The sequence below is a fragment of the Suncus etruscus genome, chromosome 3, assembly GCF_024139225.1.
Source record: "Suncus etruscus isolate mSunEtr1 chromosome 3, mSunEtr1.pri.cur, whole genome shotgun sequence".
Taxonomy (NCBI): Eukaryota; Metazoa; Chordata; class Mammalia; order Eulipotyphla; family Soricidae; genus Suncus; species Suncus etruscus.
In genome coordinates, this window is record NC_064850.1 from 19961921 (window position 1) to 19976881 (window position 14961).

Consider the following 14961-nt stretch of genomic DNA (forward strand, 5'->3'; position numbering starts at 1 on the left):
TGGCAGGGCAGGGATGTGGCTCACCCTATCCTCCCAAAATTGCCATTTTCAGCTATGTGGCTCATGTACCCGTGATTTTTCATGGCTTGGTTTACATTTCTTTCAAGAATAGAGTGAGTTTTGGTGCTGGCTGAATGCAGACATAGCGTGTGTTTGTGGGGCATGTTTTTGGCTGCCAGGACTTCGGAAGTATGAGATTAGGGGCAGAAGGGTGAAGGGTGCCCACACTCAATCCAAAACATTAATTTTTGTTGGTTTTTTTGTTTTGTTTTGTTTTGTTTTTTGATTGGGTAAGTGGGCCAGAGGTAGTCCACATTAGATGGTGTTCAGGACATACTCCTGACTCTGTGTTCAAGCATTATTCCTATCATTGCTCAAGAGACCATATCCTGTGCCATGGACCAAACCAGAGTCATTCACATGCAAGGCAAGCACTTTACCCGTGATCCTCTCTGGTCCCAACCTCCCTCATTTCTTTCTTTGTGGGTTTTGTCTCCATTATTCTAAGATCATACGGTGAGGCATAGTTTGAGCTGTTTCAATCTTTTTCTTTCAGGTTCATGACCAGACTACCAAGGGCTCTTCCCCTTTCGGGTTTTTATGGATATATAAATCCCAATGAAAGGCTGATATTGACTTGGAAGGTGTGAGAACCTACTAGGTCTGGATTGGCTGCCAACATTTGTAAATATAGATATGGTGCTCATGCTAGAAGGCCACCCATACTGGCCTGACTGGAATAAAAGAGGTGGAGAGCTTTTACCCAGAGGAAGTGAAGGAGCTGTAACCTCAACTAGATGGGAAGGGAGGTGAGACAGACAGAAAGGACCTCTTCCTCCAACTTTCCACCATCCCACTGCTTAGCATCTTTACAAATGCATGGTGAAAAGGGATAATGCACATGGTGTATAGTGTCTGGAGCAGAAAGTGTGATGAGTATGACAATCATTTTTCAAATTGTGGCAGAATATACAGAACACAAAATTTAATATTTTATTCATTTTCAGTGTACAGTTCAATGGATTTTTGTGCAACCAATTCATTTCTAGAACTTTCTTTCATCTAACAAAACTGAAACTATCCATTAAACGCTGACCCCGTCCCTACTCTCTTAGCCCAGAAACTTCTGTCCTGTTCTCCGAATATCACTGCACATGGCAGTGGGGTGGGAGCACACTGCACTTGCCATTTGAGACAAACACTGGTTTATTCCGTGTAGCATAATGTCCTCAGGGCTCATCCATGTGGCAGCCTGAGCCAGAGCCTCTTTTCTGTGCTGCAGAGAAACCTTCCATGGTCTGCATGGACCACATTTGGTTCTGCCCTGGTGGGGGCCTTTGTTATTCCTGTCTTTCTGCTCTGACCAGGGAGAAGCTCCATTCTGTGTGAGTCTGTCCTCAGTTCCTCAGAGGTTGCTGAGTGCAGTTGCTGAATTGTGGCCATTCGTTTCATGTTTCGTTTTTGAGGTGTCTCCACATTGTCAGCATTGTCAGCAGAACACAGTAGCTACATTCCTCTACCCTGTGCCAGCATGAGCTCCTCCACCTCCTTTCCTTTGCCCAGATGGCCATGCGCATGGGGGTGAGGCAGTTGTACAGCCTTTTCACTTAGCCAAACTTCATTGTTGAAATAATGCAAGTGCCATGGTTCGAGCCCCTGCAATGTGGATAGGGCAGGGTGGAGACTTACTAATGTTAGTATTTTTGGAGTCCAGTTTGTGGTATTCGTTTTGTGTTGTTTGGGAAACACGCCCATTGCTATTCAGGGGCTACTCCTAACTCTGTGCTCAGGAGTCATTCTTGGTGGTTTTCCAGTGCTAGGGGTTGAACAGGGTGCTTCTTCATGCAAAACGTGCACACCAGTCCTTTGAGGTCTCTTAGCCAAGTACTGTTAGCATTTCAAAATTTCTATTGACATAATGTTCAGGAAAAAGTCAGAGGCAGGTGTTGAGGCTTAGTTGTCTTTACAGAGCAGCTCACTAAGTTAGGAGGTGGAGACTACATTCCCCGGGGGAAAGAATGTTAAGGAAGAGCAGAGGGACATGCAGGACTTTCTAGAAAGGAGAGCTACAGAGGTTCCATGGTGGCCCGCTTGAGAGGCACCTGGGTATTTTGAAGGTTCAGAGCCTTCTAGAGGGGAGATCAAGATGGCAGGAATGATTGATGAGCTCAGATGCTGTGGCAGATGCTTTTTCTTTTTCTGTTTTTCGTTGCTGGGAATATAATTCTGTGAGACTGAATCATGTTCTGAGAATACCACCCACAGGAGCTTTACTACTCTTTTTCCTTTCCCTTTGCTGTGTTCTTTATGACTTGGGTGTTACACACAGGCTTGGTTGGGTATCCCACACACTCATGGGTGCTCACATGTAGGTTTTGTGGGCTGCTTTCTTGCTGGCTTGGTTGGGCTCCAGCATCAGTTCTGGTATTGGCCCCATTGACATTGGTTGGGGATCTCAAATGGGCTTGGGGTACTCACTAAGAAGGTTGGTGGGAGCTCACAATCTTGTCCATTTGGGTATTCACACACACACTTGGTTGGGGTGCTCACAGGCTTGGTTGGAGTGCTTGCTAGGGTCTCACTCCTTTAGTTGCAGTCCTCACACACACTAATTGCAGTCCCCCATGTGAGTTACACAGCTCACACATGTGCTTGACAGGGATCACAGGTTTTTAGTTGCAGAGTCGCCAGGAAAAGGAGGAGGTCCAACTACTCTGGTATAATGCGTGCGCACATTTGGCTGCAGTACTCACTGGAATCACACATTGTTGTGAGCTTAGGGGTGTCGGGGTCATTGTCTCAAATCAGAAGTGGCAACGACCCAACTCTTTTTTTTTTTTTTTGGTTTTTGGGCCACACCCAGCGGTGCTCAGGGGTTACTCCTGGCTGTCTGCTCAGAAATAGCTCCTGGCAGGCACGGGGGACCATATGGGACACCGGGATTCGAACCAACCACCTTTGGTCCTGGATCGGCTGCTTGCAAGGCAAACGCCGCTGTGCTATCTCTCCGGGCCCGACCCAACTCTTAAGTGTGGGCAGCACCACGGATTGAATTCAGCAACTCATGCCTGAAAGACAGGACATTTTGCCATCGAACCATCCCTGATCTCTTAGGACCCTTCTTATTTCCAGAATGCTTCATAGATTTTCTTATTTGACCTGCCGAACAATCCAGTGAGGTAGATGTGTTATGATTCCCATGTTGCAGAGAAAGAACCTCTGCTTGGAGAAACTGGTTTTCCTAATGTTACTAATGAGATGGCTCATTGGCCCAGGAGCCAAAGGTGCCGGAAGCCAAAGGCGGAGCAGTTGAGAGATGCCCTGTCACATTGCACCATGCAATTTGCCTTTCCAGTCTCATACATTTTCCTTCTGAAACTGTCTCCTAAGGGATCGGATAGTCTAGTTGCTTGCATTATGTTTGTTTACAATGCAATGTTGATTAGTCGGTTGGTTGGTTGGTTGGTTGGTTGGTTGGTTGGTTGGTTGGTTGGTTGGTTTGGATTTAGAGGCCACACCTGCAGTGCTCAACAGTTACTCCTGGCTCTGGGAACCTTATGGGATGCTGGGGATTGAACCGGTTCTACCACATGCAAGGCAGACACACTACCATACTATCACTCCAGCCTGCATTGTGATTTTTAAATTGTGGGCCAGTTGGCATACGGTCAGATTAGTTCAGTGGATTACAAAGTGGATTCAGCTTAGTGAATTCAGCTCAGCGGGTTCAGCTCAGTGGATTCAATTCAGCGGGGTCAGCTCAGTGGGTCCCAGAGGCTCCTGAGCCAGGACTATATGGCCTTCCTCTCCTCTGCCTGCACTGACTTCATTTTGGTTATTTGAACTTGGTTGTGATGAAAAATCACCCTAACAACACCAAGTGGGACTTCTGATGGCTTTCCCACAGAGCAAGTTTTGAACATCTACCAGTAGGTCACTTGGCTGTCTTTCTCTCCACCCAACCCTTGCAATGGAACTTAATGGAATAGAGAGGAAAATACTAGAATCCATCAGTAGCAAAAATAAGATTTTATTTTGGTGGAGCTTTTATTTAAGCCATGAAGATACTTTGTCATGTGTTTGTGTAAGATGCATTTTCTGCTGTATATTATAGTGAGAACTGGATTGATTTAGAATCTCTATATTCTGTCTTTCTCAGATAATTAAAAGTATGTCCTTCCATTATTCTTTATGAATTTAGGCACATTTAGTCTAGGGAGAATGAGACACAGTTGATATGAGGTTAGAAATTATTGCTTTTCCCTTTTCCTTTACTATATATCTTTTCCTGTGTTTTGTTTAGCATCTGTATTATTTTTGTTAATTTTCACAAAAAAATAAATGGTTTCCAATCTTAGAGGCCTAGCCCAAATGCTTCAGCCTCTGAAGACTTGTACTTATCCTAAGCTACACCTCTAACTTGTAATTACTTTAGGGAGCCCAGCTCTGTCCTCAGGATTTGCTCCCAGTCATTCTTAGGGGGACTATGTGGTGCTGGAAATCAAACTGGGGTGGGCTATATACAAGGAAAGGACCTTAGCCCCTGTACTATCACCCTAGTCTCTCCATGATAACTCTCCTCAGGTATTTATAACCCATACTTTATGGTTGTTTGTTTGTTTGTTTGTTTTGGTTTTTGGCCACACCCGGCGGTGCTCAGAGGTTACTCCTGGCTGTCTGCTCAGAAATAGCTCCTGGCAGGCACGGTGGACCATATGGGACACCGGGATTCGAACCAACCACCTTAGGTCCTGGATCAGCTGCTTGCAAGGCTAACACCGCTGTGCTATCTCTTCGGGCCTGCCCATACTTTATGTTTTATATATTTTCTTCAATTTTAATTTTCTATTTTCTGGGTTTTTTATTTGTTTTTTTTTAGTTTGTTTTTGGGCCACACCCAGCAGAACTCAGGGATTATTCACTCCTGGCAGGCTTGAGGGACTATATAGAATGCCAGGGATCTACCCAGAATAGGCCACATGCAAAGTGAACATCCTACCTGTGCCATTGCTTTGGCCCCAATTTTAATTTTCTTGAAGGGAGTATATGTATGTTAAATGATAGATATTTGTTCAGTGAATAAATGAAGCAAACGTGAAAGAGTGAGGAAAAGAGAAGGAAGAAAGCAAGAAAGAAAACCCTTTTTTTAGCTACTCAAGATTTAAATAGGGGCTGGTGAGATAGCGTGGAGTTTGCCTTCCATGCAGAAGGACAGGGGTTCGAATCCTGGCATCCCATATGGTCCCCTGTGCCTACCAGGGGCGATTTCTGAGCGTAGAGTCAGGAGAAACTCCTGAGTGCTGCCGGGTGTGACCCAAAAACCAAAAAAAAAAAAAAAAAAAGATGATTTAAATAGGGCTGGAGTGATAGCACAGCAGTAGGGTATTTGCCTTGCACACGGCCAACCCTGGCATCTCATATGGTTCCCTGAGCCTGCCAAGAGCAATTTCTGAGTCCAGAACCCAGAATAACCCCTGAATGCTGCTGGGTGTGGCCCAAAATCCAAATAAAAAAAAAGATGATTTAAATATTATTTTTAAAATTTAAAAAGATTTTTCATCATGAGTATGTATTTGACCTAGACAAAATATGATCAGCATTGTTATTAAATGCCAAAGAGTAAAAGGCAATAGTACAAATCATAATTCTCACAACACTGTTTTTTTCTCTTCATTTACTGCAGTTCTCTATAAGGAAACTTTGTCAAGAAAGCAGAGACTTTTTCTGGAATAAATTATTTTCCTTTAAGTGAATTACTATTTATAAATTCAGTCTGTTATTTGTTTATAAATGTACACAATATTTCTTTCAGAAGATTTGCCTCAAAACTAGTTAGATATAAACCGGTCTTAGAATTAAGTCCTAAGAACTTTGATTTTAGTTAGCATTGCATTTTTTAAGTACTCAAAAAGGGCAAGTCATTGCATTTCTGTATATCTACACAACCAAGCCCAGCACACAACTGTGAAACAACCTACTCTCTAAATATAATGCCCCCCTCAAAAAAAAAAACATTTGGTCCTAGTTGACATGAAAGTTGCTCACATAGATTTGTGTCTTTCTGGTCCATGATGTGACTTTTATCATACCCATGTTACCATTAAGTTATAACCAGAAAATGAACCAGAAGAATGGGGACTGTTATTTTACAGGCTGGCAAGAATTGAAATCTCTTAAACATCTCTTTAAATCTCTTAAAAAGGAATGACATGGGGCCGGAGCGGTGGCGAGCAATTTCTGAGTGCATAGCCAGGAGTAACCCCTGAGCATCACCGGGTGTGGCCCAAAAACTAAAAAAAAAAAAAAAGGGGGGGGGTGTGACAGTCTTTTTCTCAGAACTAACCTGTGGACATGACTTTCTTCTTGACAGTAGAATTCCCATAAAATCGCACTTTCTTATAAGTCTTCCACACCCATTTGCAAGTCGATCTCTTGCACCACCATCCCTGGATTCAAGCTCATGTTGGTTTTAACATCTGAGAGTTTGGAGCAGTGCCTTGGGGTGTTCATGAGAAGTGAAGGAGGATTTCTGGGCGCTCTTTCCTCCTACATGTTCCTCAGGGGCTGCCTTTGCTCTGAAGCAGCTGTGTCCAGTGCCTTTGTCACCCAGGCAGGGTTTCATGAAATGGATCTATGCTCTTCTGTTCGTGTTCATTCCTACATACTGGAGCCGCGCCCAGGAAGGTGAGGGCCAGCAGGTTGGCTCTCGCTCCCCAGCTGTCCCTTTCTCCGAATGTCACTCAGGATATAAATAAGTGGATTCATTCACGGTCCTCCTTACCACACTAGCATGTTGCCAGACCACCCCCCTCCATCAGAAAGGCTTTAGGATAATAAATGAACAGCTGACAAGAGAACTTTGGGATGAATTCAAGAGGAACAACGTAAGAATCACCAGGGTTCCAGAGGGCCAGGAAGGCAACCCCTATGAAGAAGCAACAGTGAAAGACATCATTGCCGAGAAGTTGCCAGAGCTGGAGAACACAAGCACCCATATCCTGGATGTCTGAAAGGAAGCAGCTATAGAGACCCAAATGAAAATATGCCAAGACACATCCTAATCAGAATGGCCAAAGCCATAGAGAGAAAACTGAAAGCTCTACATAAAAAAGGAAACTACATACAAAGGAGCATTCTTAAGATTTACAGCAGATGGAGGCCAGAGCAATAGCACAGCGGTAGGGCGTTTGCCTTGCATGAAGCCAACACAGGACAGACACAGGTTCGATTCCCGGCATCCTATATGGTCCTCCGAGCCTGCCAGGAGTGATTTCTGAGCATAGAGCCAGGAGTATCCCCTGAGCATGGTCGGGTGTGAACCAAAACCCAAAAATTAATTAATTAATTAATTAAAAGATTTACAGATTTACCCAAGGAAACCCGCCAGGCATGAAGACTGTGAAAAAACAATGAATTGAACACCTTACCAAGAGTACTTTACCCAGCCCGATTCTCATTCAGATTTGAAGGGACAATATACAACTGCATGGACAAACAACAGCAGCTCAGGAAACTTTATAGATGTAAAACCATTGTTATAGAAGAATTAAAGGGGCTAGAACTTTATGACAAGAAAGGCTTTAGAACCAAATGTAGAAGGCACATGTATAAAGTCTTTGCCCGTGGATTCATTTTTATTATTATTATTATTAAGGTGTATCATTTCCCTCACACATGCAAGGCAAATGACTTACTTCATCTTTGTACTTCAGACCTTGGAGGGAGAAAAACGTCTCTAGTTCAGTGTCGGTTTCTATTATTTGGGAGAAAGGACCCCCAAGGGCTTGGTGTGCAAGATTTGCCTTCAGGAATAGCACAGAGCCAGGAGTAGCCCCTGAGAGCACTGCCAGGTATGGCTCCCAAAACAAAAAGGGCAAACACGTCACACAGTTGGAATCCTGCCCTGCCTTTACAAACACAAGCATCATACGTTTGCTGTCTGGGGCGGAGAGATAGCACAGCAGTAGGGCATTTGCCCTGGTTCGATTCCTGGCATCCCATATGGTCTCCCCAGCCTGCCTGGGGCAATTTCTGAGTGTAGAGCCAGAAGTGACCCCTGAGTGCTATTGGGTGTGACCCAAAAACCAATCAACCAATTGATCAATAAAGTTTAAAAAAAATAAGTTTGCTGTCTCTTGTGGGCCAGGCCTGCTGTGAAAGGGGAAGGGAGGATCCTACCACAGACACTCGGCTTCGTCCCTCCTGCAGCCAGCTGCAGGTCATTGCAAGCAATCTTCAGTGTGGCCCTTGTGTACCCCAGTCCCAGGGCTGCTTACAGATAGAGTTGGGGTAGTTCATGAGAAGTCTGACTCCCCACAGACAAAACTGCCCTCGCTCTTTTCCCACATCTGCAACAAAGAAAGGGGGTTCTCGGAGAGGGTCTGCTCACTGTCTTTCTCTAAGTACTGGAGCCTCAGGGAGCCTGAACTCTTCCACTCTCAAATACACTCCATCTCCGGGTCTGCTCATCAGGCACCCCACAGCCTTATAAAAGCAGAACAGCCAATTAGTTTAGTCTGATGTTAATGGAGAATCTGAACAATGCAAACAGGCATGCACAAGAAAATAGTGTCTATACCTTTAGCCACTGAGAATACAAGTGAGAGAAAATACTATGTTACCCTCCAGGATGGCAATAACTAAAATAACAGAGGGTTGGTAAAGAGGTGGAAACACTGGAACCTTCATATTCTGCTGCTTCAGAGAACAGTTTAGCAGTTCCTCAAACAGTTAAACCAGAGTTACCACCTGACCCAGAAATTCTACTATGAGGCATACCCAGGAGAAATGAAAACATGTTCCCCAAAATCAGATTGGACATTAATGTTCATAGTAGTAGTATGAACCATGATGTCTAAAAGGTGAAATCAACCAGTTGCTTCTCCATTGATGAGTGAATTAAAACTACTAGGCCAGGGGCCAGATATAGCACAGCGGTAGGGCATTTGCCTTGCACATGACTGACCGAGGGCGGACCTGGGTTCGATCCCTGGTGTCCCATCTGGTTCCCCAAGCCAAGAGCGACTTCTGAGTGCATAGCCAGGAGTAACCCCTAAGCATCACTGGGTGTGGCTCCCCCCAAAAAAAATATCAGGCCAGTGTTACAGTGGGTGGCCTTACTGGTGCATGCCCAACAAAGGGGACCCTTGCAAACACACTGAAGGGAAGAGGCTGAGCACAGAGGACCACATATTGTGTCATTTCTCATTGCTCAGAATAGTTAAGTCTCATAGAAAGTAAATTACTGGTTGCCTAGATTGGGAGAATTAGATGTGTGGGATGGCTAAGAGGAATAAAATGCCCTGGACCTGATTGTGGTGAAAGGTGCACAGATCTCAATATTCCAAAAGCCAATGTATGTTCAGGTTTATTCAGGGTGTGAAAAAAAAAAAGGTTTTTTTTCACTTTTTTTTTGTTTGTTTGTTTTGGGCCAGTTTATTCAGGGTGTGAAAAAAAAGATTTTTTTTTTCACTTTTTGTTTGTTTGTTTGTTTTGGGCCACATCCAGTGACGCTTAGGGATTACTCCTGGCTATGAGCTCAGAAGTCGCTTCTGGCTTGGGAGACCATATGGGACACCAGGGGATCAAACCGCGGTCCTTCCTAGGTTAGCGTGTGCAAGGCAAATGCCTTACCACTTGCGCCACTGCTCTGGCCCCTTTTTCACATTTATATATATATATTTATAACTCAAAACTATTTTTTGGTCTGTTGGTTTTTGGGCCTTCCCTAATAGTGCTTAGGGGTTAGGCCTGGCTCTGTGCTCAGGGGTCTAAGGGGACCTATCTAGGATGCTGGGGATCAAATCTGGGTCAGCCACATGCAAGACAAACACTGTACCCACTGTGCTATCACTCCAGCCCCCCAAAAATGTTATTTCTGTAAAAGTAATTGACTGAACAACTAAGTAGGAAAAATAAGCAGTAGATGTGTCCCTTTACAGATGACAAAACATATAAGTAGATCATTTGCAGTGTTTTGCCTCATTCCTAGTTGACAAATCTGCTGAAAGCCATGGCAGGGCACCACTGTAATTCAGGTGACAGCAAATATTTTTCACTTGTATACCTGTAGGGAAATTGGAGATGGGGGGGGAAAGGGGTTCATGCATCCACTCACTACCAGAGGTGGTATGAACTGCTGTAACCATTTTGGAAAGCAAGCTGGCATAAGGCCCAAGTATGATTGCCACAGCAATTCTGCTCCTAAGTGGAACCTAAAGAAATTCCCCACTGATCCATGAACTGAGATCACATATAGGGAGTAGTCCGAGCACAACTATCAAATAGGAAACCACCTACAATGGTATAATGCAGTTATTTAGAGAAATGATTATATACAGAAAATAAACTAGAGGACAAGTAACATAAAAGTCACAATAATGAGAAAGGGAGGACTTGGTAGAATCTCAGAGTGCAGGGTAATCTCAGGATTCAGCGCTCAGATCGGTGGTAAGCGCTCTGTACGTTGTAAATCTGGTGTACACTGTGGTAAGGGGCCAGGGCTGCGCCCCCATATTGGAGAGCCAGGAAGTTCAGATCAAAAGCATACCTGGGGCTGTTTCTTCAGGCTGGTCAATACTGATTGTTTCTAATTTGGACCCACATCTAGAAAAAATGAGTGCTATCTAGTATCTTCTATTTAAGAAGCAAAAAGGGGGCTGGAAAGATAGTACAGCGGGTAGGGCATTTGACTTGACTGGGGCCAACCCAGGTTCCATCTCTAGTATCCCAGATGGTCCCCAGAGCCTGCCAGGAGTCATTCCTGAGTGCAGCACCAGAAGTGATCATTGGACAGTGCCGTATGTAGTCCCCCGCCTCAAAAAAAAAAAAAAAAAGGGCAAAATAAGTATCATGTATATCACCAGTTCTGAAGAGGGGATGGTGGGAAAGAACTACAGCAGCCTCAGCCCCAGCAGGGAATATTCTGGGATGCATCCAAATGCCCTCCTTTGAGCTGACCATCAACTTAGCTGCAGCTTCTTTGTTTGTTTTGATGTTTGGGCCACACCTGGTGACGCTCAGGGGTTACTCTTGGCTATGCGCTCAAAAGTTGCTCCTGGCTTAGGGGATCATATGGGATGCCAGGGATGGAACCCAGGTTGGTCCTGGGTCAGCACATGCAAGGCAAATGCCCTGCTGCTATGATATTGCTCTGGCCCCTTGGCTGCAGCTTCTTTATTCTCACTACTGCTCCCAAGTTGGTGCCACCGAGTCGTCCCTGCTCCAACATCCCTGTTCTCTCTTTCAGATCCTGCTCAAAATAAAGGATGAGCCGTGGCGAATGGCGAACACCCAGGAAGCACCTGTGGCCACTCCACCACACCTGGGGATGTGAACAGGGCCAGCTCATCCACCTGCCACTCTGCTGGACAGCCGTAGGCCCCTGCTGTGGGGGTTCCCCCATGCCTTCTAGCAGAACCCAGCACCTCGGTCCAGACTTGCCCCGAGACAACAGGAAAACACAGGAGTTGGATGTGGAAAGCACTGGGCAGTGGGGACATTTGGGGCTGCTGCATCATCCCCCACTGCCAGAGTCTGTATCTTCCACCCTCCCTCCTTCCTTAGGTCTCCTCTGCCCTCTCCCACTTCCACACAGAGATGCTATAAAAGAGGCGCTTTGGCTATTTGCATTCGCTTCCTCTTCTTTTCCTGTATTGAGCTTTATTTTCTACCTGATTGCAGTCCTACAATGTCAACCAAAGTGGACTCGCCCGCCCCCCCAATTATCTATGGGCCTGTGGGGGGAGAGGGCACTCAGCACAAAGGGTCCTGGGGAACAGGGAGCAGTATTGATGCTGCCACCATGGGAGCCATGGTGAAGGCCCTTTTTGGAATGAATGATTTATAAAAATAAATAAATAATTGTATTTTCCTTTCTTTTTTTTTTTAATTTTTTTTTTGTTTTTGTTTTCCAAACTTTATTTCTCAACAGTTGGCATTCACAAGACTGAAATGGAACCAACTTCTTATTTTATCTCCTTGCTGGGCAATTTTGCAGCATCCTTGTAGAAATACGAGCTGTTTAAGGATGTTTTCTTCTTTCATTCTGTTTCAGCAGATAGATGGGAGATCTCAAGGATCCCAAAGATCCCTGGGAGGTCTGCAAAGCAGCCACCCTGGGCTGATATCTCTGAAGGGCATAGTTTAGAAACTGTGCACATGTTCATGGCCCAATCACCAGAAGCCCACAGCTTCTTCCTCTTTGGTCCTCTGCTCAAACTTCGCTATCTTAGACCTAGCTTCTCAGTTGACTTTCTGCTGAGAAGACCAGGAGATGGGTGGCAGACATGCATAGGCTTGCCTGAGCTGCCTTGGAGAGTGACATACTGAGCTCCCAGACCTCAACACATTAGGCTATGGATGCATCATTCAGATTTCCAAAGAGGAACCAGAGAGATAGCACTGCATTTGCCTTGTGGTAAATGCATGTGGTATCCCATAACCCCTGAGCACAGAACTAGAACACTGCTGGGGGTGGCAGGAACAAACAGTCTTAAAAGAAATAATAATCAGGGGCCAGAGCAGTGTCACAAGCTGTAGGGCATTTGCCTTGCATGCGGCTAACCTAGGACAGACCGCTGTTCGATTCCCTGGTGTCCCATATGGTTCCCCCAAGCCAGGAGCGATTTCTGAGCTCATAGCCAGGAGGAAGCTCTGAGTGTCACTGGGTATAGCCCAAAAATAAAAAAAAAGAGAGAGAGTAATGGTAACTGAAAAAGGACAGGAAGGGGTTTTATTACCTTTTTAGTAAATGAAAATGAAGGCTTAGTACATGGAAAGGTTTGCTTGTTTGTGTGGGCTAGAGTCCTTGGTTGCAGAAGGGAAGAGAGAATGTATTTCATATGCTCCTGGGACATCTGTTCAGTCATGCAAATACTGTCTTAACTGTGGGCTAATGTGATGGTGAATTAAATAGGAGACAAATTTAAATTCTTCATAGTCCCTTGCTGATAGGAGATATTGGCAATTAAGGAATTTGGGGGGAATTTATGTGGATCTTTGAAAAGGAAGAGACTCTGAGACTAGAATCCAGTGAGGGAACTTTCAGACCAAACCTGAATGCTTGCAGTTGCCCATGTAAGCAATTGGAATCAAATCCTAAACTAATTCCCTGCATATGCAATGTACAAATCAGATCCTACAATCCTAGTCCAGTCCTCTTCCTTTCATTTTCATGGGTTCTGGACTTTTGGCATTGAACTGAGATAACCCTCCATCCAACAGCTATGTCCCTCTTTCGCCTCCCCCAGCCAAGTGTGTTTTGGAAGATGGACAGTGATTCAAGGACATGTGGCACGAAGAGATGAGATGGAAGACCCAGAGGCAGTAACTGTCTGCTAATTAAGAAAAACAATAAAGTTGCAGCGTGGAAAGAACATTTGGGATCACAGCATGAGCCATTTTCCTTGGGATCTGCAGAAACAGTTCATTGTATTGGCACATGGCCACCAACCATGTCAGTGATGCACTCTCAGACTGGACACCAAGATGGTTTCTTCTAGAAGGATGATTTCTTCTTTATTGAGTCTTGAAGTGAAAGCCATTGATGCAATATGTGGTCAATATACTGCTTTTCAATCGAGGCAGTCTTAATCCTACCTGAAACAGCACCATTTCCCACAAATGCTCATCAAGTCTTTGTTTCACTGAATAGTGAGAATGGCAACTGCAATACGCAGACTCTAAGGGGGATACTGATGATTGTAGACTTGAGGAAAATGAGGCACAAACACCTTTCGGGACAGGAATATAGCTGCCTGACCATGGCAGAGGCAACTGGGTATGTGGCATGAGATAAAGATTGAGGAGAAACCTTTAGAATTTGCTGGCTGTGGAGAAAGCCAGGAAAATGTCTGGTGCACAAACTCAGGAGGTCAGTTTGGGAGAACTTAAGAAGGAATAAAATAAATGCACATGTATACATGTGTACATGGTCGTATACATGCTCATGTGCTTCTGTCACCCTGTAAATTTTAGCTCCAAGCATTCTTTTCACCAGTGAATGTTAGTTTCATCAGAGGACCAAGTTTTACTAATGGTTCTTTGCTGCTTATACCAACTTGCTTCAGGTGGGCGTCGACACCCCAATAGAATTCTGCATGGCTCTGTGATCCTTGACCTCACAAGATCTTTCTCTCTCTCTCTCTCTTTTTTTTTTTTTGGTCCTATTCCATCCCCAAATCCTAATGAAAGGCCATTGCCTCGAAAGGGGTTCTTAGGGATGCTCTCCAGACTTAAACTGGTGACAAAAACTGCCTCCTGTCAGACCCTCTGCCAGTTGCCTTCATTCTCAACTGATGGGGAAAGAAAGGGAGTTCACAGTTTACAGAAATGATGAGGTGGGTTTTTTTCCCACCCACTGAAGTTAATAATTTGTAGCACAAGTGCAAACCAACACAGAGAGATCATACAATGGACAAGGTGTTTGCCTTGCACTTGCCTGACCCAGATTTAATTCCTAACACCCTCTATGGTTGTCTCCCTTTTTTTTTTTTTTTTTTTTTTTTTTTTGGTTTTTGGGCCACACCCTGTGACGCTCAGGGGTTACTCCTGGCTATGCACTCAGAAGTTGCTCCTGGCTTCTTGGGGGACCATATGGGACGCCAGGGGATCGAACCGCGGTCCATCCTAGGCTAGCGCAGGCAAGGCAGGCACCTTACCTCCAGCGCCACCGCCCGGCCCTGGTTGTCTCCCTTTGCCCCAAGCCCTCCCTGCTAGGTGTGATTCCCCAAGTAACAGAACCAGGAGGGATGGGGCCGGAGAGATAGCACAGCGGTGCTTGCCTTGCAAGCAGCAGATCCAGGACCTAAGGCGCTTGGTTCAAATCCCGGTGTCCCATATGGTCCCTCGTGCCTGCCAGGAGCTATTTCTGAGCAGATAGCCAGGAGTAACCTCTGAGCACCGCCGGGTGTGGCCAAAAACCAAAAACCAAAAAAAAAAAAAAAAAAAAAAGAACCAGGA

At 45.0% G+C, this 14961-nt stretch overlaps 3 protein-coding genes across 3 annotated transcripts in view; 2 read left to right on the forward strand and 1 right to left on the reverse strand.

Moving 5' to 3' along the window:
• The window catches only part of TTLL5 (tubulin tyrosine ligase like 5), a 310256-nt gene extending 298630 nt beyond the window's left edge, over positions 1 to 11626 (forward strand). Inside the window, exon 34 of the mRNA XM_049770318.1 lies at positions 11249 to 11626. Within this exon, the coding sequence (XP_049626275.1) occupies positions 11249 to 11271 (23 nt within the window). The 3' untranslated portion in view covers positions 11272 to 11626. The remainder of the gene's footprint in view (positions 1 to 11248) is intronic.
• LOC126004088 (peroxiredoxin-1) overlaps positions 1 to 14961 on the reverse strand; it is a 1184503-nt gene that overhangs the window by 293409 nt on the left and 876133 nt on the right. The window lies entirely within an intron of this gene.
• VASH1 (vasohibin 1) overlaps positions 1 to 14961 on the forward strand; it is a 967981-nt gene that overhangs the window by 192689 nt on the left and 760331 nt on the right. The window lies entirely within an intron of this gene.